The sequence below is a fragment of the Pseudopodoces humilis genome, chromosome 1 (genome assembly GCF_049639895.1).
Source record: "Pseudopodoces humilis isolate 2021_Gansu_Grassland_sample_001 chromosome 1, ASM4963989v1, whole genome shotgun sequence".
Taxonomy (NCBI): domain Eukaryota; kingdom Metazoa; phylum Chordata; class Aves; order Passeriformes; family Paridae; genus Pseudopodoces; species Pseudopodoces humilis.
In genome coordinates this window covers 151,043,884-151,069,809 of record NC_142200.1, presented here as the reverse complement: position 1 = coordinate 151,069,809, position 25,926 = coordinate 151,043,884, and the positions used below count along the sequence as shown (strand labels likewise).

The following is a 25,926-nucleotide window of genomic DNA, read 5'->3' as shown; positions in this document are numbered from 1 at the left end:
ATCCACACCATTATATTTTGGAGCTGGAGCTGCGGTCTGGGAACGAGCAGAATTCCAAACAGGAATGTGCTGCTCGTGATTCCCTTGTTCTTTGCCGTGTCTGCAGCTCCCATCTGGAGGTTCTGGACTAGAAAGATGGAATTCTCACCCCAGCTCTGGAATTTGGGGAGGGAAGGTTGCTCCTGTTCGGGAACCTCTTGGAAATTCCTCGTTTGTCCTGCTTTGGGAAAACATGGCAGAGTGTTTCCGGCAGGGCCTGTTTGGGATATCCTGCAGATGATGACTTTTCTCTTGGAGATGTTCCCTCCCTCTCCAGGTATCCCGGAGCAGCTGCTCCAGACAACTTGTGGTTGGCCAGTCCATTGGGATTGCTCATCCCAGGCTCCCTGTGGATGAGCAGGACCGGCAGCTGTTTCTCTACAGCTGGAGAAGAGGGGATGTTGTTGGGAATTCCAGGTTTTCCCACTGTCCCTGGAGCAGCAGGGAAGGGCCCGCAGCTTCCTGAGGCCTCACTTGGGGTTTTCCCCTTCCCTCTCTCCAGGTACGACACCCCGGCATCTTCCAAGAAGAAAGTCCGGCCCAAGGACCGCAACAAGCTGTCCACGGAGGAGCGCCGCAAGCTCTTCGAGCAGGAGGTGGCCCAACGGGAAGCCCAGAAACAACAACAGCAGCTCCAAAACTTGGGAATGACGTCCCCGCTTCCCTACGACTCCATGGGCTACGGAACTCCCCACCACAGCTTCATGGGATACCCTCCGGGCTACCCCATGCAGGCCTACGTGGATCCCAGCAACCCCAACGCCGGCAAGGTGCTGCTGCCCACGCCCAGCATGGACTCCATGTGTTCTCCGGCGGGATACGAGCATTCCCAGACTCTGGCGGGGCCGGCGGCGGAGCCGGCGCTGAGCGCCCCGCAGCCGGTGCCTGTGGTGCAGCACGTGGCCGCCGCCGCCGCCGCCATGGAGGTGACGGCGCCGCAGTACGTGGCGCAGAGCGACGCCGTGGTGCACCAGGAGCCCAACGTGGCCGTGCTGCCGGTGGCGGCGGCCGGGGCGGTGCAGAGCCAGAGTTACGGGGTGTGGGATTCCGGGCAGCAGCCGGTGGCTGTCCAGCAGCCCTACTCCCCGGCACAATCCCAACCCGCCATCTACTACCAGGGCCAGACCTGCCAGACCGTCTACGGAGTCACCTCGCCCTACTCGCAGACCACCCCGCCCATCGTCCAGGTAATTCCAGCTGGGAATGTCCAGCTGGAGGAACACTCGGAGTTGCTCACGCTGTGTTTCTCTTATTGGAGAGTCTTCTTCGTTCTTCCTGCCCAAGAGGAGGAGAAAAGCAGATTTTCCAGGGTTTTTTCTGGAGAATCATGGAGTGCTGGAATGCATGGGGTGGGATGGAACCGTGAAGAGAATCCAGTTCCACACCTTCTCCAATTTGGAGATTGCTCCAATTCCCGTCCAGCCTGGCCTTGGACATTTCAAGGGATGGGAGATATTGAGAACATCCTGGAATGGGGGATCCTGGACACATCCCGGGATGGGGAATATTGAGAACATCCAGGGATGGGGAATATTGAGAACATCCAGGGATGGGGAATATGGAGAACATCCAGGGATGGGGAATATTGAGAACATCCAGTGATGGGGAATATTGAGAACATCCAGGGATGGGGAATATTGAGAACATCCAGGGATGATGATTCCATAGTTGTTGGGGCCAATCAGGAATTTGCAAGTTTGCAGGAATATTTTGCTTTGTTGACTGTTGAAGGGAGATTTGTGGATAAAAGCTGAGTAAATGAGTAAAACGTGGATGTGGGAGCTCGACTTCCGCTGGCTTTTGGAAATGGAGTCTGCAACTACCAGAATTAATTATATTACAAAAAAGATCCAAGGATAATATCAGGAAGGAATTCCTGGCTGGGAAGGTGGGGAGGGGCTGGGATGGAATTCCCAGAGGATCTGTGGATCCCTGGAGGTGTCGGAGGCCTGGCTGGATGGGACTTGGAGCAGCCTGGCCTGGTGGGAGCTGCTCTCCTGCTGCCGAGGTGTTTTTGGGAGAAGCAGCTGAGCGTGGTTCCCTGTTGCAGAGCTACGCCCAGCCGGGTCTCCAGTACATCCAGGGCCAGCAGATCTACACGGCTCATCCGCAGGGAGTCATCGTGCAGCCCCCCGCCGCCGTCACCGCCATCGTGGCGGCCGGGCAGCCCCAGCCCATCCAGCAGGTGAGCATCCATTTCCCGAGGGTTTTCCCGTGGGATAAAGAGCTGCCCAGGGCACCTCTGGCGAGCCCTCACCACGTTCTCTCCGCTCTTTTCCGTTTGCAGCCGGAGCTGGTGGTCACCAACAACCTCCTGGATCTGCCTCCGCCTTCCCCTCCCAAACCCAAAACCATCGTCCTCCCTCCCAACTGGAAAACGGCCCGGGATCCCGAGGGGAAGATCTACTACTACCACGTGGTCACCAGGTGAGTGTGGATGTCACCAAGCCCTGTCCCCAGGTGCCACATCCACGGGGCTCAGAGGTGTAACTTTTCTCTAAAAGAATCCTTTTTCTGTTTCTCTGATTCTGCTGCACCTCTTCTGTATTTTTCTTTCTCTTCCTGGATTTCTCAGCTTCCTTTGGACTGAATTCTTTTGGGATCCTCCCTGATGGGGAGCCCTGCTTATCTCAGTTCTTATGATTGGAAGAAAACTCCCCAGCTCGTTAGAATCTTGTTTCTGGTGTTTATTAAAAGGTCATCACAAAACTTGACAGGTTTTTCTAGGCTGGCTGCACAAGGTTAATCTTCGCAATCTGGTACATTTCTTTCTTCGGATGGTACAACAATCAGAAGATGGCTCACTTTGTGTCTGATGCACAGAATGGCCCTGAAATACGCAGTTCTTTTATCTTCATATTTATTTTTACCCAATTAACAATAGCCATGTAAATTAATTTTCTTAATGACTCAATGACCCATCACCTCTGTGCTTCACTGCAGCATTTTCTGTCCAGTCACTTTCACCCAAAAACCTCAAGGAGAAGAACATGAAGAAGAAAGAAGGACAAGAGACAACACCCTGAATCCTCAGTCTTGTCTCCCGTTATCCAAACTTTTTCACCCGGTGATTTAAGAAAACTTTCTAATCTACACACTCACACTTTGAGCTTTTTCCATCTCACTTTAACATTTGTTCTCGTGTATCACCGTGAAAACACGCTCATGAATTTCATGTTCTATGAAATTCAGTGTTTTTCTGGATCTTAAAACTAAGGATGAGAAACAAGGGCACACACTCTGTATCCCAGACTCCCAACAGGAGGTTCCTCTGGGATTCCTCCCCCACCTCTGTCCAGGGACAACCTTTTCCATCAAGGAGTTTTCCCAACATCCAACTTGAACTTCCCCTGGCACGACTTGAGCCCTAACGTGATTTTCCCAAGGTTTTTCCTACACCTTTCCCATCGGTTTTGGAAAGAAGCAGGTTTTGGATCAATCCCTGATGAATTTACCTGGAATTTTAAAATGAATTTTAAGCTTCTGAAAGGGACTTTCTTTAAATCTCCCAACTCCATGGGAGATCCACAAGAATCCATGGAGATAAGCAGGAATAATGTCTTCCATATCCGTTTCCTGCTGGCAGTTTGTGTTCCCAGCACACTTTTCCCTGCATCCATGAATCTTTTCCATGAATCTTTTCCATCTCCCTTTTGGATTCCTCCCTGCTCCCTGGCGGAGCAGGAGACCTTCAAACACCTGGGATCCAAACCGGTGGAGCAGGAATTGGTGAATTGTTTGGAAGTCTTGGGATGAGCTGAGGAGACCCACGGGAGCCTTGGTGGGATATTCCCACCTTTCCACGCTGGGAATTCCATCCCGGTGATGAGCATCCCTTGATCCCACAGCGTCACCGTGGTGGGAAATGGTGCAGATTCCCGTTTTTTCACTTCTTCCTGCTCGCTTTTAACCTTCCCCAACTTGGAAACCTCCGAGTTAAGAGCGAGGCCGGGGATTCCGCCTGTCGGGAATTCCGATGGCCGACGGAACCCGGATGTCCCCGTCGGTGACACAATCCGTGAGCTGCTCCCGGTTTTTCCCAGGAGGTGACCTGGATTTGTTTTCCTCCCTCCAGACAAACCCAGTGGGATCCTCCCACCTGGGACAGCCCCGGGGACGAGGCCAGCCTGGAGCACGAGGCCGAGATGGACCTCGGGACCCCCACGTATGACGAGAACCCCATGAAGGTGAGGGACACGGATCCTTGGGATGGGGGATCCGTGGGGATTTGGGGAGCTCCAAATCCCGGGGGACAGAAGTGACCCCGGATCCTTCGGGGTGGCTCCGTTGGCCGCGCTCGGGGCTCGGCTGTTCCGCCACGGACACCGGAGTTCCCTGGAATTCCAACCTCTGTGTGGAGCTGGCCAGAAAAATGGGAATGAGGGGGAATGACACCGAAAAAGGATAAACTAAGGGTGTGGCTCAGGAGCCTTTCCCATACCTTCCTGATTCCTTAAAAAGCTGGAGAAAATCCATGGAAAGAAAGGAGTCGTTTTTCCCGCTGCTTGGGTGCTCCCACATTCCCGGGGTTTTCCTGGAGGTGTTGTCCATCCTGCAGCACCCAGGAACATCCCCCATGGCTGCTGCTGTTGCCTTTCCCTGTGCTGCCAGGATCCCAAGGGTTAATCCCGTTCCCGGAACGCCTCCGAGTGCTCCAGCCAGGAATCCTGGCGAGTTCACTCCGGCAAAATTACGGACAAATATTTATCTCCCTGGAAAAAAAAGTTAATTGGAAAATGAGCTCAGAGCTGGCACTCCCTGCTCAGCCAAGGGGCTGCTGCTTCCACAGAAGAATCCAGGGAAGCCTTTTCAAGGATTCTTATCCCTGGATCAGCGTCACATTTATCCCACGACATTCCCTGATATTCCAGGAATCTTGGGGTTGTAAATATTGTCGAAGGATATTGGGAATGAGCGAGAAAACGTTAATTGGGTGCTCCAGAGGGAATTTTGGAGCTGGATTAGCTGGGAAATGCATCCCTGTGGAGGGATGAGCTGAAGTTCAGTGGTGGAGAGCAGCTTGGAGATGTTTGGGAACATCCCTGGGATGGGAACGAGGTGCTGGGGAGAAGGTTGGGCTCTCCTGAGCGAGGAAATTCCAGTTTGGGAGTTGTTTTCCTGTGGAATTCTGAGGGTCTCGGTGCTGCCTGCGCAGCAGAGGGAGCAGCAGGGGAAGGTGATTCCAGAAATGTGGGATTTTATCCCATAAATCGGGATAAAGAGGAGCCGAGGTGGCCATCCAAGGGTTTCACCTCAGCCGTGAACCGGCTGCTCCTTCCAGCTTTTATTGCTCACTCCAAACCCCAAATCCCTGAATTTCCCTGAATCCCTCATTCCTGACCTCAGGCTGAGGTGGTTCCTGCTCACTCCAGAGCTTTTCATTCCTTTTCTTCTGGGCCAGGATGGCCGGAAGGTCGGATTTTTTCCTGGCACTGAATTCCCATGGCCGTTCCAGCCTGACATTACAACCACATTCCTGGGATTTTTTACCCTCCTCTCCACCCCACACCTTTCCCGGGTGGATTAAACCCACCCAGGAGGGATGAAACCCCCGGCATCCGACGGCTGCCGCTGCTATTCCTGGTGTTCCCGGGCCGTGGGGGAGGATCCTGATGGAAAGGCACAAGAGGAGCGGGAAGCCAGGATCACCATTCCCTTAAAGCACACTCAAAATCCCATTTTTCCCTTGGAAAACGGCTTTCCTGAGGGAGCGGCCCAGCAGGAACACTGGGCTGGATGCTGGAAGTTTTGCATCCTTTTAGATGGAAAAAGCTTGGATTTGGGATCAGTTTGTCCCTGCTCCATGGAAAGGTTGGTGTCAGTGGAGCAGATCCCAGCTGCTGGAAAAGAGAATCCCAGTTTTCCCAAACATTTGGCTTCTCGATCCCATCCCAGGCTGCTTTTCCCCCCCATCTTTGTGGCTGCTCCATTCCCGTCTCCTCCAGAGGCTGGAAAACAGGGATTTTCCCGCCGTTCCAGGGGATTTTCCTGCGTTAGTTTTCCTGGCAGCCTTTGGATTATGGGATTTGACTTTGGAGAGGTGAGGGAGGAAGGCCTTGATAAGGAGGGTTTGATATCAAAATAAATCCAGAATGGAATTTTAGCCTAAAATCAGGAAGGGTTCTCCAAGGAGGAATTGGCACCTTGGCACGAGGGGGAGCTTGGAAACGGAGTTTTCCTTCCTTCCTCCTCCTCCTCCTCATCTTTCCCTGCCAATCCCAATCTCCCACATGGAGAGGGTTTGGATGGGGAAGGATTTGGGATGGAGAAGGGATTGGTGGAGAAGGATTTGGGATGGAGAAGGGATTGGTGGAGAAGGATTTGGGATGGAGAAGGGATTGGAGAAGGATTTGGGATGGAGAAGGGATTGGTGGAGAAAGATTTGGGATGGAGAAGGGATTGGAGAAGGATTTGGGATGGAGAAGGGATTGGTGGAGAAGGATTTGGGATGGAGAAGGGATTGGAGAAGGATTTGGGATGGAGAAGGGATTGGTGGAGAAAGATTTGGGATGGAGAAAGGATTGGAGAAGGATTTGGGATGGAGAAGGGATTGGTGGAGAAAGATTTGGGATGGAGAAGGGATTGGTGGAGAAGGATTTGGGGTGGAGAAGGGATTGGTGGAGAAGGATTTGGGATGGAGAAGGGATTGGTGGAGAAGGATTTGGGGTGGAGAAGGGATTGGTGGAGAAGGATTTGGGATGGAGAAGGGATTGGTGGAGAAGGATTTGGGATGGAGAAGGGATTGGTGGAGAAGGATTTGGGGTGGAGAAGGGATTGGTGGAGAAGGATTTGGGGTGGAGAAGGGATTGGTGGAGAAGGATTTGGGGTTGTAGAAGGGGTTTGGGAATTACCAGGGGTTTGGGAAGGACAAGGAGTTTGGGAATGACGAAGAGTTTGGGAAGGATGAAGGGCTTGGGAATGTCAAGATAGGGAAGGGCTTGGGAATGACAAGGGGTTTGGGAATGACGAGGGGTTTGGGAATGACGAGGGGTTTGGGAATGTCAGGGGTTTGGAAATGTTGGATTTGGGAATGGTTTGGGAATGACAAGGGGTTTAGGAATGATGAAAGGTTTGCTGATGGAGTGCTGCAGTCTTTGGTGCTGGAGCCATCCGGAGCCATCTGTTCCCCATTCCCATCCCCATTCCCATCCCCATTCCCATCCCCATCACCATCCCCATTCCCATCCCCATTCCCATTCCTGTCCCCATCCCCATTCCCATCCCCATTCCCATTCCCATCCCCATTCCCATTCCCGTCCCCATTCCCGTCCCCATTCCCATTCCCATTCCCAGCCCTCTGAAGCTGAGCCCAGGCTCCCTGGCACGGCTGATTCCCACCCCATCCCTTCTCTCCCGGGATTTGCAGCTCTGCCCTCCAGCCAGGCACGATTTTAGGGATCAAAAGGGAATTTTTCCAGCTTTTTTTTCCGTGTTAAATCCTTTTAAAAAAGTGGGATTTTTTTGAATTAAAAGAAATCTTGGGACATCATCAAAGAGAAGAAGGAGCAGGGAAATCTCCCCCAGCATTCCAAACCTTTAACAAATCCATTTGCTCTTCCCGCCCTTGGAATCCAAATTGGGATGAGCTGGATCCCAGAAAAACGGTGCAGGGATTCTGCTTTTCCCTCCCTGGGCTCCAAGGAGATCTCGGGATGTGGGAGGTGGGAGCGGATCCGGCGGGAGGGGATGGGCTCCGGGGCGCAGCCGGAGTGGATTCTCCTCCGGGAATAAATCAGGGATCGGTGCTCAGGGAAGCAGCCAGAAATTCCCAGAAAATTCCCTTTATCCTGACTGCAGCTGAAGATAATCCCTGGGAATGCTTGTGGGGGGTCCCAGCCCTCCCAGGGAATTCCTGGAAGAAATCCACGGGCACAGGGATTGCTCCCACTATGGACCAGCCCCAGGAGCCATTCCTGCTCTTTTTCCAGCTTTTTTTCCAAAGAAAACAAGAGCGAGGAGTGGTCCCTGTGCCTCCCAGGCCAGGAGCGTGCTGGGAATTGTGCCAGGATTGGGCTGGGAAATGTTTCAGGAACGAGCTGGGGATTGGGCCAGGAGCAAGGCTGGGAAATGCTGGGACTGGGCTGGGAATGTGCCGGGATCAGACTGGGAATTGTGCCTGGATCAGGGCAAGGAGCGTGCCAGCATCGGGATGGGGAGCTCCCTGGGATTGGGCTGGGAATCTCCCTGGGAAGGGGCTGGAATCTCCCTGGGAATGGACTGGGAATCTCCCTGGGAAGGGGTTGGGAATCTCCCTGGGAAGGGGCTGGAATCTCCCTGGGAAGGGGTTGGGAATCTCCCTGGGAATGGACTGGGAATCTCCCTGGGAAGGGCTGGAAGCGCTGCCCGGCTGGGCTGGGAGCGCTGTGCCCGGGGCTGGAGCAGGGAAGCGTTTCCATCCCCCATTCCCAGCGTTCCCATCCCCCTTTCCCCTCTCCAGTCTTCCAAGAAGCCCAAGACGGCGGAAGCCGACACGTCCAGCGAGCTGGCCAAGAAAAGCAAGGAGGTGTTCAGGAAAGAGGTGAGGGATCATCCGGGAATGGGATGGGATCAGGGGGATGGGATGGGATGGGATATGGGATATGGGATATGGGATATGGGATATGGGATATGGGATGGGATATGGGATGGGATGGGATATGGGATATGGGATATGGGATATGGGATGGGATATGGGATATGGGATGGGATATGGGATATGGGATGGGATGGGATATGGGATGGGATGGGATATGGGGTATGGGATATGGGATATGGGATGGGATATGGGATGGGATATGGGATATGGGATGGGATATGGGATATGGGATATGGGATATGGGATATGGGATGGGATATGGGATGGGATGGGATATGGGATGGGATATGGGATATGGGATGGGATATGGGGTATGGGATGGGATATGGGATATGGGATATGGGGTATGGGATATGGGATATGGGATGGGATATGGGATATGGGATATGGGATATGGGATATGGGATATGGGATATGGGATATGGGATGGGATATGGGGTATGGGATGGGATATGGGATATGGGATATGGGGTATGGGATATGGGATATGGGATGGGATATGGGATATGGGATATGGGATGGGATATGGGATATGGGATGGGATATGGGATATGGGATATGGGATATGGGATATGGGATGGGATATGGGATATGGGATATGGGATATGGGATATGGGATATGGGATGGGATATGGGATGGGATGGGATATGGGATGGGATGGGATAGGATATGGGATATGGGATATGGGATATGGGATATGGGATATGGGATGGGATATGGGATATGGGATATGGGATATGGGATGGGATATGGGATGGGATATGGGATATGGGATATGGGATATGGGATGGGATATGGGATATGGGATATGGGATGGGATATGGGATGGGATATGGGATATGGGATATGGGATATGGGATATGGGATGGGATATGGGATATGGGATATGGGATATGGGATGGGATATGGGGTATGGGATATGGGATATGGGATATGGGATGGGATATGGGATATGGGATGGGATATGGGATATGGGATATGGGATATGGGATATGGGATATGGGATATGGGATATGGGATATGGGATATGGGATGGGATATGGGATATGGGATGGGATATGGGATATGGGATATGGGATGGGATGGGATGGGATGGGATATGGGATATGGGATATGGGATATGGGATATGGGATGGGATGGGATATGGGATATGGGATATGGGATGGGATATGGGATATGGGATATGGGATGGGATGGGATGGGATATGGGATATGGGATATGGGATATGGGATATGGGATGTGATATGGGATATGGGATATGGGATGGGATGGGAGCAGGGAGCCGCATCCAGCACTGTCTCCCGCAGATGTCCCAGTTCATCGTGCAGTGCCTGAATCCGTACCGGAAACCCGACTGCAAGGTGGGCCGGATCACCACCACTGAGGACTTCAAACACCTGGCACGAAAGGTGGGAACGCGGGAATGTGGGAATGTGGGAACGTGGGAACGCAGGAATGTGGGAACGTGGGAACACAGGAATGTGGGAATGTGGGAATGCGGGAATGTGGGAATGTGGGAACGTGGGAACACAGGAATGTGGGAATGTGGGAACGTGGGAACACAGGAATGTGGGAATGTGGGAACGTGGGAACGCAGGAATGTGGGAATGTGGGAATGTGGGAATGTGGGAACGCAGGAATGTGGGAATGTGGGAATGTGGGGGACACAAGGATGGGGGGACATGGAGGTCACAGGGACCTGGGATCCAAGGACGTGGGAACAGAAGGATTTGGGAACACTTGGATCCAGAGGCACAGGGACACGGGGACACACGGGGTACGGGGACATGGAGACATGGAGGGTACAGGGACACGGGGATGTGGGACATGGATACGGGAACGTGGGGACATGGATATGGGAATGTGGTGACACAGGGATGTGGGACATGGATATGGGAACATGGAGATGTGGGACATGGACATGGGGACATGGGGACACAGGCACATGGAGTTTGGGAAGTGGGGCCATGGAGAGTGCAGGATCACGGGAATTTGGGAAGTGGGGACATGGAGAGTGCAGGATCACGGGAATTTGGGAAGTGGGGACATGGAGAGTGCAGGATCACGGGAATTTGGGAAGTGGGGACATGGAGAGTGCAGGATCACGGGAATTTGGGAAGTGGGGCCATGGAGAGTGCAGGATCACGGGAATTTGGGAAGTGGGGCCATGGAGAGTGCAGGATCACGGGAATTTGGGAAGTGGGACCATGGAAAATGCAGGGACACGGAGATGTGGGGACACCGAGGATGGAGGGGACACAGGGACACGGGGGTCAAGGAGTTGGGAACACGAGGGAATTTGGGACTTTGGGAATACAGGGCTGAGGGGGGAATATTTGGGGAATAATAGAAAATATTTGGGGAATATATGGGCAATAATAGGAGAGTAATTTAGGGAATGTTTGGGAATAATGGGAAATATTTGGGGAATTATTGCAAATATTGGCATAAAAATAGGAAATCTTTAGGGAATATTTGGGAAATAATAAAAAATTGAATATTAGGAATTATTTGGGGAATGTGTGGGGAGTAATAGGAAAGTAATTTAGGGAGTTATAGGGAATATTTGGGGAATAACAGGAAAATAATTTGGGAATGTTTGGAAAAGAACAGCAGATACTGAGGGAACACTGACAGATATTTAGGGAATATTTGGGGAATATTTGGGGAATATTGGGGAATATTTTAGGAATATTTAGGGAATATTTAGGGAATATTTCAGGAATATTTAGGGAATATTTGGGGAATATTTCAGGAATATTTCAGGAATATTTGGGCAATATTTCAGGAATATTTGGGGAATATTTCAGGAATATTTAGGGAATATTTCAGGAATATTTAGGGAATATTTGGGGAATATTTCAGGAATATTTGGGGAATATTTCAGGAATATTTCAGGAATAGTTAGGGAATATTTGGGGAATATTTTAGGAATATTTAGGGAATATTTGGGGAATAATGGGACAGTGGCTCAGGGAATATTTGGAAATCAGAGGAGATATTTGGGAAGTAGGAGCACAGCAGCCCAGGGAGCGGCCGGGGATTTCAGCGGGAATTCCGGGCCTGACTCCGGCATTCCCGCGACATTCCCGTGACATTCTCACGACATTCCCACAACATTCCCATGACATTCCTGCATCATTCCCGCTGCATTCCCGCTGCATTCCCATGACATTCCTGCTGCATTCCCATGACATTCCCGCTGCATTCCCGCTGCATTCCCATGACATTCCCGCTGCATTCCCATGACATTCCCGCTGCATTCCCGCTGCATTCCCATGACATTCCTGCTGCATTCCCATGACATTCCTGCATCATTCCCGCTGCATTCCCATGACATTCCCGCTGCATTCCCATGACATTCCCGCTGCATTCCCGCTGCATTCCCATGACATTCCCGCTGCATTCCCGCTGCATTCCCATGACATTCCCGCTGCATTCCCATGACATTCCCATGACATTCCCGCTGCATTCCCATGACATTCCCGCTGCATTCTCGCGACATCCCCGCGACATTCCGATGATATTCCCGCTGCATTTCCTCTGCATTCCCGTGAAATTCGTGCGACATTCCCACTGCATTCCCGCTGCATTCCCACGATATTCCCATGATATTCCCGCTGCATTCCCGCTGCATTCCCACGATATTCCCGTGCCATTCCCACTGCATTCCCGCTGCATTCCCACGATATTCCCATGATATTCCCATGATATTCCCGCTGCATTCCCACGATATTCCCGTGCCATTCCCGCTGCATTCCCGCTCCTTTCCCTCCCGCCCACAGCTGACCCACGGAGTGATGAACAAGGAGCTCAAGTACTGCAAGAACCCCGAGGACCTGGAGTGCAACGAGAACGTCAAACACAAAACCAAGGAATACATCAAGAAGTACATGCAGAAATTCGGGATCCTCTACAAGCCCAAAGAGGACACGGAGCTGGAATAGCCCCTGGAAAAAACAACAACAACCCCCAGCCCTCGGGAGCCTCGATTCCCAGCGGGATTCGCCTTCCCAGCCACCAACCTGTGAATTTATTATTATTATTATTAATTATTATTATTATTATTATTATTCTGATGATGCCGACGATGGATTTTGGGTTTTTTTAAAGAAAACAAAACTTGGTTCCCGTCGCCGTGGATGAGCCGGGCTTTTCCGAGCCCGCTTTTCCCGATCCAGGCTTTCCCAAGCCCGGCTCTCCCGGCGCTGCTCCCAAACTCTGTATTATATTTTAACCTATATGTGAATATATTGATAATAATTTGCTTTTTTTTCCCCCCTGTTGCTTTCAGCCCCAAAAATGCCAATCCCACGGGAATGTTGATTTTGGGGCTTATTCCCGGATTTTATTTTTATTTTATTTTATTTTTAATTTTAATATTTTTGGTTGTTTCCTCGGTTTTAACTTTCGGTTCTGCGAGGTTTTTTTCCCTGTAAATACTGCGGATTTCTGGCCATGTTGATAAGATTGATTTTACTGCTTCGAGCATTTTACTTTATCCAATTTTTACGGAACTTTTTATGTAAAAAAAAAAAAAAAAAAAAAAAAAAGAGAAAAAAAAGAGAAAAAAATAAAAAAATCAAAAGAAAAAAAAAAACCATAAAAGAAAAAACCCCAAACCAAACCCCAAAATCGAGGCTGGGTGGGGCCACAAGGGGGACCTGGTTTGGGATGTCCCCTCTCCTTTGGGGAGCTCCTGTCACCCTCAGCATTCCCAGGAATCTGGAGCCTCTGGGAATGGAAGTTTAGGGTGACCTGGGAGCGTTTTGGGGCTTTTTCTGTCCCTGGTGCCACCTTGGGATCTTTAGGGTGTCCCCTCCTCCTCCTCGGGCCACGTGGGGACAATCCCAGGGACACCTGAGGGGTCCCATCCTTGGGATGTGACCCTGGGGACACCTGGGGACATCCCAGGGACCCCAAGGACACGGGGGTGGGGACAGAGGGACACCTGAGACACATCCTGGGGACACCGAGGACACGGATCCTGGTGACTCGTGGACACCTGGGGACACATTCCAGGGACAAAGGGACACCTGGGGACACTCAAGGGACACGGGGATACACCCGGGACACCTGGGGACACTCGGGACACGCACGGACACAGCCGAGGACACAAACGCTGGTGGCACCCGGTGACACCTTTAATGCCCATCCACCATCCCACCCCCAAGAATCCCTAAAAAAGTACAAAAAGCCACGTAAAAAAAACTCCCCCGGGAATCGGGAGCGCGGCCCGGAGCGGCCGGGGGTGTCACACGGCGGAGGTGACACCGCCCGGAGCGGCCGGGGGTGTCACACGGCGGAGGTGACACCGCCCGGAGCGGCCGGGGGTGTCACACGGCGGAGGTGACACCGCCCGGAGCCACCGCTCCCAGCTCCAGGAGCCGCTCCAGCTCTCCCGGCTCCTCCTGGCGCTGCGGGACCTCGGGGGGCGCTGCGGGGACAGACGGGGTCAGCACCCCGCAATTCCCGCCGGGACCCCCGGGGCCGCTTCCCGACCCGCCCCCCGGGAGATGTGGGGGACCCCCGAGCCCGTGCGGGGGCTTCCCGACCCCATCCAGGCGCTCCATGATCCCATTCAATCCCCATCCCCATCCCATCCCATCCCACTGATCCCATCCCATATCCCATCCCATATCCCATATCCCATATCCCATATCCCATATCCCATATCCCATATCCCATATCCCATCCCATATCCCATATCCCATATCCCCAATCCCCTATCCCATATCCCATATTCCATATCCCCTATCCCATATCCCATATCCCATCCCATATCCCATATCCCATATCCCATCCCATATCCCATATCCCATCCCATATCCCATCCCATATCCCATCCCATATCCCATCCCCATCCCATATCCCATCCCATATCCCATCCCATATCCCATCCCATATCCCATCCCATATCCCATCCCCATCCCATATCCCATATCCCATATCCCATCCCATATCCCATATCCCATCCCCATCCCATATCCCATATCCCATCCCATATCCCATCCCATATCCCATATCCCATATCCCATCCCATATCCCATATCCCATATCCCATCCCATATCCCATATCCCATATCCCATATCCCATCCCATATCCCATATCCCATATCCCATCCCATATCCCATCCCATCCCATATCCCATATCCCATATCCCATCCCATATCCCATATCCCATATCCCATATCCCATATCCCATCCCATATCCCATATCCCATATCCCATCCCATATCCCATATCCCATATCCCATCCCATATCCCATATCCCATATCCCATCCCATATCCCATATCCCATATCCCATATCCCATATCCCATCCCATATCCCATATCCCATATCCCATATCCCATATCCCATATCCCATATCCCATCCCATATCCCATATCCCATATCCCATATCCCCTATCCCATATCCCATATCCCATATCCCATATCCCATATCCCATATCCCATCCCATATCCCATATCCCATATCCCATCCCATATCCCATATCCCATATCCCATATCCCATCCCATATCCCATATCCCATATCCCATATCCCATCCCATATCCCATATCCCATATCCCATATCCCATATCCCATCCCATATCCCATATCCCATATCCCATCCCATATCCCATATCCCATATCCCATCCCATATCCCATATCCCATATCCCATCCCCATCCCCATCCCATCCCCGTCGCGTCCCGTCCACCCCAAAATTCTCAGGTACCCCCAAATCCTGACCCTCCCCAAATCCCCGTCCCGCTGTCCCAATCCCTGTCCCGCCATCCCCCTGTCCCCTGTCCCGCTGTCCCGCTGTCCCCTGTACCCTGTCCCGCCATCCCCCTGTCCCCAGCCCCTGTCCCGTGTCCCCCTGTCCCCAGCCCCTGTCCCCAGCCCCTGTCCCGTGTCCCCCTGTCCCCAGCCCCTGTCCCCAGCCCCTGTCCCGCTGTCCCCTGTCCCCAGCCCCTGTCCCCCTGTCCCCAGCCCCTGTCCCGCTGTCCCGGGCCGCTCACGGGGCTGTTGGGGCCCCCCGCAGACGCCGCTGTCCCCCCGCAGTTTCTCGGCGTCCCCCGCGTCCCGGGCCTTGTGCAGCTGCCGCCTCCTCCGGCAGCCGCGGCAGCTGCGGGGACAGAGCGGCCCCGGTACCGGTCAGGCTCGGGGTCCCGGTACCGGTACCGGTCCGGGTCAGGGTCGGGGTCCCGATCAAGGTCAGGGTCCGGGTCCCGGTGCCGGTCAGTGTCATGGTCAGGGTCCCGGTCTCAGTCAGGGTCCCGGTCCCGGTTCCGGTCCCGGTTCCGGTCAGGGTCAGGGTCAGGGTCAGGGTCAGGGTCCCGGTTCCGGTCAGGGTCCCGGTTCCGATCCCGGTTCCGGTCAGGGTCAGGGTCCCGGTTCGGGTCAGGGTCCCTGTTCGGGTCAGGGTCAGGGCCCCGGTCCCGGTCCCGGTCCGGGTCAGGGTCAGGGTCCCGGTTCCGATCCCGGTTCCGGTCAGGGTCAGGGTCAGGGTCAGGGTCCCGGCCCCGGTTCCGGTCAGGGTCAGGGTCCCGGTTCCGATCCCGGTTCCGGTCAGGGTCAGGGTCAGGGTCAGGGTCCCGGCCCCGGTTCCGGTCAGGGTCAGGGTCCCGGTCCCGGTCCCGGTCCCGGTCCGGCCCCGCACTCACCACTTGAAGGCCACGTAGGCCACGAGCCCCACGACGAGCGCGGCCAGGAGCGCGCAGTAGAGGGGGATGATGTCCCCGGGGGGCGCCTCGGGGGGGGACCCCGACACCGGCGGCGTCACCCGGGGCTCCCCCGACACCCCCGGGGTCACCTCGGGCAGCGGCGCCGCCGCCTCGCCTGGGGGAACCCCCGAAAACACGGAAAGAGGATACTGTGCCTCAGTTTCCCCTTGGAGAGGGGCGGGGGTGAGAGCCCCGGTTTGGGGGTCACCCCCTGAGGGAAACTGAGGCACAATGAGGGGGGAACGAGGGGGGGAAGGGGAAACTGAGGCACAAAAAGGGAGAACGGGAGAAAACGGGGGAAACTGAGGCACAAAAAGGGGGAACGTGAAAGAAAGGGAAACTGAGGCACAAAAGGGAATGAGGTAAAAAAGGGAAACTGAGGCACGGAAACGGGAAATTAAGGAGCAATGAGGGGAAACTGAGGCACAAAGGGGAAACTGAGGCACAATATGGGAAATTAAGGAATGACACGAGGAAACTGAGGCAGGCAGGACATGGGAAACTGAGGCACAAAAGGAGAAATTACGGGGGAACATGGGGAAACTGAGGCACAAAGAGGAAACTGAGGCACAAAAGGAGAAATTAAGGGGGAACATGGGGAAACTGAGGCACAAAGGGGAAACTGAGGCACGGAAATGGGAAATCAAGGAGCGAAGAGGGGAAACTGAGGCACAAAGGGGAAACTGAGGCACAAAAGGAGAAATTAAGGGGCAACATGGGGAAACTGAGGCACAAAGGGGGAAACTGAGGCATGAAAACGGGAAAATAAGGAGAAATTAAGGGGAAACTGAGGCACAAAGGGGAAACTGAGGCACAAAGGGGAAACTGAGGCACAAAGGGGAAACTGAGGCACAAAGGACCCCCCGGGGGGCGCTGTCACTCACGGGTGCAGGGCGGGCAGGGCGGGCACGGCTCCTCGGGCTCCTCCTCCGCGGGGCTCCACGCTGGGGGGCGGAATTGGGGGGTTTGGGGTGGATTTTGGGGTGTTTTGGGGCGTTTTTGGGGCTGTTTTGGGGGCTTTTTTTGAACTATTTTTGGGTTGTTTCTGGGGTGTTTTGGGGCTGTTTCTGGGGTCTTTTTGGGACTATTTTTGGGGTGTTTTGGGGGTGTTTTGGGGTTTTTTTTGGGGCGTTTTGGGGGTTGTTTGGGGGTGGTTTTGGGGGTGTTTTTGGGATGGTTTGGGGTTGGCTTTGGGGTTGGTTTTTAGGGTGTTTCTGAGGTTGTTTTTGGGATGTTTTTGGGTTGTTTCTGGGGCTGTTTTTTGGGTGTTTTTTGTCTGGTTTTAGGGTGTTTTGGGGTTGTGTTGGGGTGTTTTTGGGGCGGATTTGGGCTGATTTTGGGGTAATTTTTGGGGCTATACCTGGGGTGTTTTTGGGGGTGGTTTTGGGTTATTTTGGGGGTGTTTTGGGGGTTAGGGAGCTTTGGGGTATTTTTGGGCTGTCTTTGGGATGTTTTGGGGGCTGGTTTGGGGTGTTTTTTGGGGCTATATCTGGGGTGGTTTTGGGGCTGTTTTTGGGGTGGTTTTGGTCTGTTTTTAGGGTGTTTTGGGGTTGTTTTTGGGCTGTTTTTGGACTATTTTTGGGGTGTTTTGGGGGTTCGGGGGTTTGGGATGTTTTTGGGGCTCTTTTTAGGGTGTTTTTGGGGTTCAGGCTGTTTGGGGTGTTTTTGGGGGCTGTTTTTGGGTTATTTTGGGGCTGTTTTTGGGGTTCGGGGTGTTTGGGGTACTCACTGCGGGCGCAGGGCGGGCAGCGGCTGTCGCAGGGCTCGGGGACACCGGGGGGACACGGGGGACACCCCCCGGCCCGGGCTGGCACCTGCGGGCACAGCCAGGCGCCTGCCTCAGTTTCCCCTTCATCCCATTGCCCCTCATTCCCAGCGGGATCCCGGCCCCAAAACCGTGGGAAGAGCGGGAGGGGGGGATTGAGGAACAGGAAAAATAAACAACGATGAGGAAGGGAAAGGAACGGATCAAAAGGAAAGAGGGAAAAGGAAATAAAAGAGTAAATAAAAACGAGATCAAAGGCGTTGAGATGGGAAGGAACGAAGAGAAATGAACGGAATTAAAGGAAGGAAAAGAAGGGAAAAGCTGAACTAAATTAAAGTGGGAGGAGGGAAATAAAGGAAAATAAAATAGGATGAAATAAAACGGGGAAAATGAAGTAGAATTTAAAAAGGAAAATCAAAAGAGGAAAATAAAGTGAAATTCAGAAAAGGAGAATGAAGTAAAAGAGGAAAATAAAACTAAAAAAAAAACTGGAAAGGGTGGTTAAAATAGAATTGAAAATAAAATTAGAAAAAGGAAAATAAAGAGAAAATAAACCAGGAAAATAAAAGAAAATAAAGAGGGAAAAATGGAGGAAAACGGAATAAAATGAAAGAAAAGGAACAGAACAGAAATGGCCCAAAATTAACCGAACCAAGCCCAAAAAACTTCAACAAAAGCCACGAAGTGAATGACCCGGAGCGCCCCGGGGGCAGCGGGAGATCCGGCCCCGGTCCCGGTCCCATCCCTTTCCCAATCCCGATCCCGATTCCATCCGGATCCCAATCCCTGTCCCAATCCCGGTCCCAATCCCGGTCCCCATCCCGGTCCCAATCCCGGTCCCAATCCCGGTCCCAATCCCGATCCCGATTCCATCCGGATCCCAATCCCGGTCCCGTCCCGCCCGCACCGGGCTCAGCAGCAGCAGCAGCAGCGGCACCGGGAGCGGCCGCATCGCCGGGTCCGGCCCGGGACCCCGCTCCGAGCGGGGCCCGAACCGCTCCGAACCGCTTCGGTCCCGTCCGGCCCCGCTCGGTTCCGGTTCGGCCCCGCTCGGTCCCGGTTCGGCCCCGTTCGACTTTGCTGGGTCCCGGTTGGGCTCCCTTCGGTCCCGCTGGGTCTCGGCTCGTCCCCGTTTGGTCCCGGTTCGGTCTCTCTCGGCTCCCCTCGGTCCCGGTTCGGTCTCTCTCGGCTCCCCTCGGTCCCGGTTCGGTACCGGTTCGGTCTCTCTCGGCTCCCCGTTTGGTCCCGGTTCGGTCTCTCTCGGCTCCCCTCGGTCCCGGTTCGGTCTCTCTCGGCTCCCCTCGGTCCCGGTTCGGTCTCTCTCGGCTCCCCTCGGTCCCGGTTCGGTCTCTCTCGGCTCCCCTCGGTCCCGGTTCGGTACCGGTTCGGTCTCTCTCGGCTCCCCTCGGTCCCGGTTCGGTCTCTCTCGGCTCCCCTCGGTCCCGGTTCGGTCTCTCTCGGCTCCCCTCGGTCCCGGTTCGGTACCGGTTCGGTCTCTCTCGGCTCCCCTCGGTCCCGGTTCGGTCTCTCTCGGCTCCCCTCGGTCCCGGTTCGGTCTCTCTCGGCTCCCCTCGGTCCCGGTTCGGTACCGGTTCGGTCTCTCTCGGCTCCCCGTTTGGTCCCGGTTCGGTCTCTCTCGGCTCCCCTCGGTCCCGGTTCGGTCTCTCTCGGCTCCCCTCGGCCGCCCCTTCGCGCCTGGGCCGGGCCGGGCTGGGCGTGGCTCCCCCGGGCAGGGCCGGGCGGGGCGAGCTCCCATTGGCTGCGCGGAGCATGAGGGGCGTGGCCAAGCCTGGAGCCCTGCCCCTCTCAGCCCCGGAGATCGCGGGTTCGAGTCCCGCCCGGGGCTCTCCCATCGGGACGGCTCCAACTTGGGCCGGACCGGTCCGGGCTGGGATCGAGGGCACCGGAGGGGCGGCGTCACCCCCTCCCCCCCTCCACCTCCCCACGGCTCTTCCCCGGGGGAATAAATGCCTGGAAGCGGGAGAAGCAGCTTTATTGAGCCTCGGTGTGGGTGCAGCGCCTCGGGGAGCGCGGGGGTCTCAGAGTGGGCGCAGCATCCCGGCGTGGGTGGGGGGACGTGGAGTGGGTGCAGGGTGCGGGGATGGGTGCAGGTGTGGGGTGTGGGAATGGGTGTGGGGTAAGGGGATGGGCGTGGGGATGGGTGCAGGGTGTGGGGATGGGTGCAGGGTGTGGGGGTGGGGGTGGGGATGGGTGCAGGTGTGGGGTGCAGGTGTGGGGATGGGTGCAGGGTGTGGGGGTGGGCGTGGGGATGGGTGCAGGTGTGGGGTGCAGGTGTGGGGATGGGTGCAGGGTGTGGGAATGGGCGTGGGGATGGGTGCAGGTGTGGGGATGGGTGCGGGGATGGGTGCAGGGTGTGGGAATGGGTGTGGGGTTCGGGGATGCAGGGATGGGTGTGGGGTGCAGGGATGGGTGCAGGATGCAGGGATGGATGCAGGGATGGGTGCAGGATGCAGGGATGGGTGCAGGATGCAGGGATGGGTGCAGGATGTAGGGATGGGTGCAGGATGCAGGAATGGGTGCAGGGTCTTGGAGTGAGTGCAGCATCCCGTGTGGATGCAGGACCTGGCCGTGGGTGCAGGGTTTGGATGTGGGTGCGGGACCCCAGCGGGGCTGTGGGACCCCAGCGTTGGGTGCACAGAGTGACTTGGAGTGGGTGCGGGGTCTTGGTCCAGGGTCCGGGTCTTGGTCCAGGGTCCGGGTCTGGGTGCGGGTCTGGGTGCGGGTGCGGGGTCCGGCTCCCCGTGCGGGTCTGGGTGCGGGTTCACCCCCCGGAATCTCCTCTCTCTCCTCTCTACCAGCCGCGCACGGGGTGCCAGAGCTCCACAACCTTCCCGGCAGCGTGCACGAAGTACACGGGGTGCATGGCGGCTGTGGCACAGGCCTGGGACAGAGGGGACACCGAGCTGGGACAGGGGACACTGAGCTGGGACAGGGACAGAGGGGACACTGAGCTGGGACAGGGACAGAGGGGACACTGAGCTGGGACAGGGGACACTGAGCTGTGACACAGACGGGGACAGCGGCGACACGCGGCGCTGACACTCACATGGAACGGGATGAGCGCCAAGGTGCTTCCCAGCGGGAATTGCTCGAAATCCAACTCCCCATCCACAGCCTCCACCTGCCCGTGCTCCTGGGTCAGCCCCACCAGCCTGCGGGGACACTGGTGTCACCTCCCGCCCCTCCCGTCCTCCCTCACCCCGCAGCCCCCCGCGGGTGTCACCGGAGCTGGGGGTGGCCCTCGATGGCAGCACAGCCCGGGGGTCCCTGGTCGCGGCCGTGCAGGCTCAGGGCGGCCCAGCCGCAGTCCAGCAGCAGCTGCCCGCGGTGGCGATAGTGGCCGATCACCCTGCTGAGGACGCGGATCGCCACCTCCTCGGGCCGGCACGAGCCCAGCTGGGTCTGCTGCAGGTCTGGAAGGGAGGGACGAGGGCTCAGCCCGGAGCTGTGGCACCCTCGGGGGGTCCCGGGGGACCCGTCCCGCTCACCGTAGAAGAGGTAATTGCCCGGGTGCACCTCGGTGAGCTGCGACATCTCCGGCACCGGGTGGCTGCAGGACGGCGTGGAGCCGATGGTGGCCTGCGGACACGGGATCCCCTCCCGCCGCAGCCTGGGGACACGCGGAGGGCACCTCTGGGTCACCCCCAAGTGACCAGAGGTGGGTCCTGCGCCTCTGGGTGCCCCAGATGTGCCAGGGAGCCCCCCACAAACACCCAAGGGAGCCACCCAGATGTGGCAGGGATGAACTCAAGGTGTGCTGGGGACACATCCAGATGTGCCCAGGTGCCAGCCGGATGTGCCCGAGAGCCCCCTCAAAGGCTCAGGGCTGGTGTGTGTCCCTCCAGATCCCCCCCGGATGTGCCCGAGATCCACCAGTGTGAGCGGGACACCCCCCAGATGTTTTACAGCACTCCCAGATGTGTCTGAGAGCCCCCAGAGGTGCTGGAGACCCGTCCAGGTGGTTCTGGGAGCCCCCAGAGGTGCCGGGCACCTCCCCAAGATGTGCGAGGGTGCTGCCAGATGTGCCCGGGAGGCCCCAGCTGTGCCAGAGATCATCCAGATGTGCCAGAAATCCCCCCCCGGGGATGTGCCAGGGCTCCCTCGGTGGTGCCGAGACCCCTCCCCGATATTTCTGGAGCCCCAGATGTGCCCGAGCAACCCCCAGATGTGCCCAGATTTTGGGGAGGGGGTGGCATTCGGGGGTTCCCCACCACGACCCGGGCTGGGGCGGGCCGGTGACCCCCAGGCCGTGTCCCCAGGTGGGGACATCACCGTTCCTGGAGCTCCCTCCCCCTTTTCCCATCCGGCCGCAATTCCCTGCAGGATGCGGACCCCCGCCGGGATGAAAGGGTGGCGGGGACGAGGGAGGGGACAATGGCCCGGGTCACAACCCGACACCGCAGCCACATCAAAGGCCGGCGCCGCCGCCACCACCCCCCGGCTCCCCCCGAGGGGGGCTTTGAGGGCCCCTTTATGGGGGCGATTCGCATTTCCAACCCAGAGCCGCCTCCGTGACCCCTGGCGTCCCCAAATCCCTGGAATGCCGCTCATCCCGGCCACTCACGCGGTGACAAATTCCAGCACGGCGGCCGTGGTGTCCCTGGCGATGGCCTGGATGGCCGGGATGTCGCGACAGCCGTAGGTGTTCCCGCAGTGGGCGTAGACCCCCACCAGTGTCACCCGCTCCGGGGAGCCCACGGCGATGGCGCGGGCCAGGCCCAGAGCCTCGGGGTCCGAGGGACGGATCCCGGCTGGGGAGGGGACGTGGGAAGGGGTTGGAGGGAGTTGCTGGGGGGGACGCGCTGGGACAGGGCCCCCATGGAGCGTTCTGGAGGTGGGAATGTGGGAATGGGGTTGGGAAGGATGGGGATGGGGCTTTGGGGTCGCTTCTGGCCTGTTTTTTGGGCTGGGAAAAATGACTTTGGAGGGGTTGAGATGCTCCATCATGGGTGGGATGGAGGATCTGAGGGACACAGGGATCCCTTCCCATGGAACATCCTTAAATAATGACTTTGGAGGGGTTGAGATGCTCCATCATGGGTGGGATGGAGGATCTGGGGGCTTGGAGACACACGGGGATCTCTTCCCATGGAACATCCTTAAATAATGACTTTGGAGGGGTTGAAATGCTCCATCGTGGGTGGGATGAAGGATCTGAAGATCCTTTCCCATGGAACATCCTTAAATAACAATTTTAGAGGGGTTGAAATGCTCCATCATGGGTGGGATGGAAGCTTGGAGGGACACAGGGATCCCTTCCCATGGAGCATCCTTAAATTACAATTTTGGAGGGGCTGAGATGCTCCATTGTGGATGGGATGGAGGATCTGAGGGCTTGGAGGGACACGGGACATCATTCCCTGAGGAACATCCTTGATTAACGACTTTTGGGAGGTTTCAATGTCCCATCCTGGTCGGGGTGCTGGAGCTGGGATCACTCGGAGCATCCCAGCCCAGAGCCCACCCCGGCTGACCCCCCCTGGGGACAGGACACGATGTCCCCTCTCCACACCCCGGGCTGGGATTTGGGGCTCACCTACCCCGACCATTCCCACAGTCCAGCTTGAGCCAGACGAGCCAGCGCTTCCCGCCAGGAAGGGGGTTCTGGAGGAGCAGCTCCAGCCCTTGGGAGCTATCCAGGAGCACCTGGAATTCCTGGAGGCGCTGGGCCAGCGCTGAGCACTCGGCCAGGCGCCAGCGCGGCACCGGGAAGGCGTAGAGGATGTCATCGAAACCGCCGGCCGCGAAGAACCGCGCCTCGGCCAGCGTGGACACCACGATGCCACGGCGCGTCCCACCCGTGGCCAGAGCCGCCCCTTCCCTGGGAACCGGGATGGAGGGAGGAGGAGGGTGAGGGATACCTGGAGGATGGTGAGGGATACTGGGAGGATGGTGAGGGATACTGGGAGGATGGTGAGGGATACTGGGAGGATGGTGAGGGATACTGGAGAGGATGGTGAGGGATACTGGGGAGGATGGTGAGGGATACTGGGGAGGATGGTGAGGGATACTGGAGAGGATGGTGAGGGATACCAGAAAGATTGTGAAGGATACTGGGAGGATGGTGAGGGATACCAGGAGGATGGTGAGGGATACTGGAGAGGATGGTGAGGGATACTGGGGAGGATGGAGAGGGATACCGGGAGGATGGTGAGGGATGCCAGGAGGATGGTGAGGGACACTGGGGAGGATCGTGAGGGATACTGTGGAGGATGGAGAGGGATACTGGAGAGGATGGTGAGGGATACTGGAGAGGATGGTGAGGGATACTGGGAGGATGGTGAGGGATACTGGAGAGGATGGAGAGGGATACTGGAGAGGATGGTGAGGGATGCCAGGAGGATGGTGAGGGATACTGGAGAGGATGGAGAGGGATACTGGGAGGATGGTGAGGGATACTGGGATGATGGTGAGGGATACTGGGAGGATGGTGAGGGATACCAGGAGGATGGTGAGGGATACTGGGAGGATGCTGGAGAAACTGGGGGATACCAGGAGGATACTGGGGAAACTGGAGGATACTGGGAGGACAGGGGGGATGCTGGAGAAGGATTTTGGGGTGAGGATGTGGAGATGCTGGTGGGGAGAACCGGGTGAAGGTTGAGGGGTACAGTGGGGACACGGAGGGATGTGGGAAGATGCCGGAGGGGTTTTGAGGAGACCCCGGGGGGAACGGGGGGCGCTGGGGTCTCACTCACAGCGTTTTGTGGGTTTTGACGTGGGGCCGCAGGCGCAGCCCCAGCGCCCGGCAGCGCTCCCGCATTCGCTCGGCGTTCCCGTGCAGCGTGGCCCGGTCCAGGATCAGCGCCGGGGTGGGCAACTGCTCCAGGGGGGCTCCCAGCCACGAGCTGGGAATGTGGGGAGGGGGTGGGAACCTGCTGGGAACCCCCCGAACCTAAACCCACCCTGAACCCCCAAACCCGCCCGTGCCCGTCCCTGTCCCCAGGGGGGGTTTGGGTGGTGGCCCTCCCTCCTGGGGCATCATCCAGGGGATTCCTGGAGCAGGTGGATAGCAGGACTGGGAGAGTGGGAAAAGGAGTAGCGGGACAGCGGGGACAGCCTGGGACATCAGGGACAGCCTGGGACAGCCTGGGGCATTGGGGACAGCCTGGGACATCGGGGACAGCCTGGGACATCAGGGACAACCTGGGACAGCCTGGGGCATTGGGGACAGCCTGGGACATCGGGGACAACCTGGGACAGCCTGGGGCATCGGGGACATCGGGGACAACCTGGGTCACCTTGCATACGGAGACCGGAAGCAGGAATACCTGGGACTGGAATCTATGGAACAGGGAGTGGGAAACCTGGGACTGGGAAAGCTGGGATGGAAAAACTGTGACTGGGACAGCTGGGATGGGAAACCTGGGATGCAAAAGCTGGAAGTGGAAAACCTGGGATGGGAAACCTGGGAGTGGGAAACCTGGGATCGAAAAACTGGGACGGAAAAGCTGGGAGTGGGATACACGGACCCCAGTGGAACATCTGGGATGGGGACACGGGCCAGAGGGACACCAGGCACAGGGACACTGGGAAAAAGGACATTTTTGGGAGGGGGAAGGGAACCTTGGGAACAGGATGCCCGGAACTGGGTCACTCGGGACGGGGCCAAAATCCGGGAACAGGGACACCAATCCAACCTCCAGCGGGACGGGAACAGCCTCCAGCAGAGCGACCTGGCGCTGTCCCCTCCCTGCCCTGCCCACCTGTCCGTGTGTCCGTCCATGGCTCCGGCCGGCTGCTCCTGGCTGCTCCCGGCTGGCTCCGGTGCCCCGCGTGACGCGGGGACAAGGAGCGGGGACAAGGG

General features: G+C 56.5%; 4 protein-coding genes across 4 annotated transcripts in view; 1 reads left to right on the top strand and 3 right to left on the bottom strand.

Annotated features, from left to right (window-relative positions):
* SETD2 (SET domain containing 2, histone lysine methyltransferase) overlaps positions 1 to 13,141 on the top strand; it is a 55,080-nt gene extending 41,939 nt beyond the window's left edge. The window contains exons 15-21 of the mRNA XM_014260700.2: positions 542 to 1,226; positions 2,090 to 2,224; positions 2,327 to 2,466; positions 4,115 to 4,226; positions 8,477 to 8,557; positions 9,925 to 10,026; positions 12,403 to 13,141. Coding sequence (XP_014116175.2) covers positions 542 to 1,226; positions 2,090 to 2,224; positions 2,327 to 2,466; positions 4,115 to 4,226; positions 8,477 to 8,557; positions 9,925 to 10,026; positions 12,403 to 12,564 — 1,417 coding nt within the window. The 3' untranslated portion in view covers positions 12,565 to 13,141. The remainder of the gene's footprint in view (positions 1 to 541; positions 1,227 to 2,089; positions 2,225 to 2,326; positions 2,467 to 4,114; positions 4,227 to 8,476; positions 8,558 to 9,924; positions 10,027 to 12,402) is intronic.
* A 763-nt stretch (positions 13,142 to 13,904) lies between these two features.
* Positions 13,905 to 16,869, bottom strand: LOC148185271 (death domain-containing membrane protein NRADD-like). Its single transcript, XM_088055489.1, has 4 exons — positions 16,860 to 16,869; positions 16,274 to 16,448; positions 15,629 to 15,735; positions 13,905 to 14,054 (listed from the first exon to the last, which is right to left on the bottom strand). The coding sequence occupies exons 1-4, from the start codon at positions 16,867 to 16,869 to the stop codon at positions 13,954 to 13,956; spliced, it is 393 nt and encodes a 130-aa protein (XP_087911615.1). The 3' UTR covers positions 13,905 to 13,953.
* Positions 16,870 to 17,152: 283 nt separating this feature from the next.
* LOC148185270 (uncharacterized) lies at positions 17,153 to 19,854 on the bottom strand. The gene is made up of 3 exons (XM_088055427.1): positions 19,006 to 19,854; positions 18,063 to 18,147; positions 17,153 to 17,277 (listed from the first exon to the last, which is right to left on the bottom strand). Exons 1-3 carry the CDS (start codon positions 19,852 to 19,854, stop codon positions 17,210 to 17,212), a joined length of 1,002 nt encoding a protein of 333 aa, XP_087911553.1. The 3' UTR covers positions 17,153 to 17,209.
* A 637-nt stretch (positions 19,855 to 20,491) lies between these two features.
* On the bottom strand, positions 20,492 to 25,898 carry LOC102106582 (D-serine dehydratase-like). Its single transcript, XM_005532144.3, has 8 exons — positions 25,826 to 25,898; positions 24,818 to 24,967; positions 23,660 to 23,940; positions 22,684 to 22,870; positions 21,608 to 21,729; positions 21,343 to 21,532; positions 21,166 to 21,271; positions 20,492 to 21,000 (listed from the first exon to the last, which is right to left on the bottom strand). Exons 1-8 carry the CDS (start codon positions 25,843 to 25,845, stop codon positions 20,911 to 20,913), a joined length of 1,146 nt encoding a protein of 381 aa, XP_005532201.1. The 5' UTR covers positions 25,846 to 25,898; the 3' UTR covers positions 20,492 to 20,910.
* Positions 25,899 to 25,926: the final 28 nt, after the last annotated feature.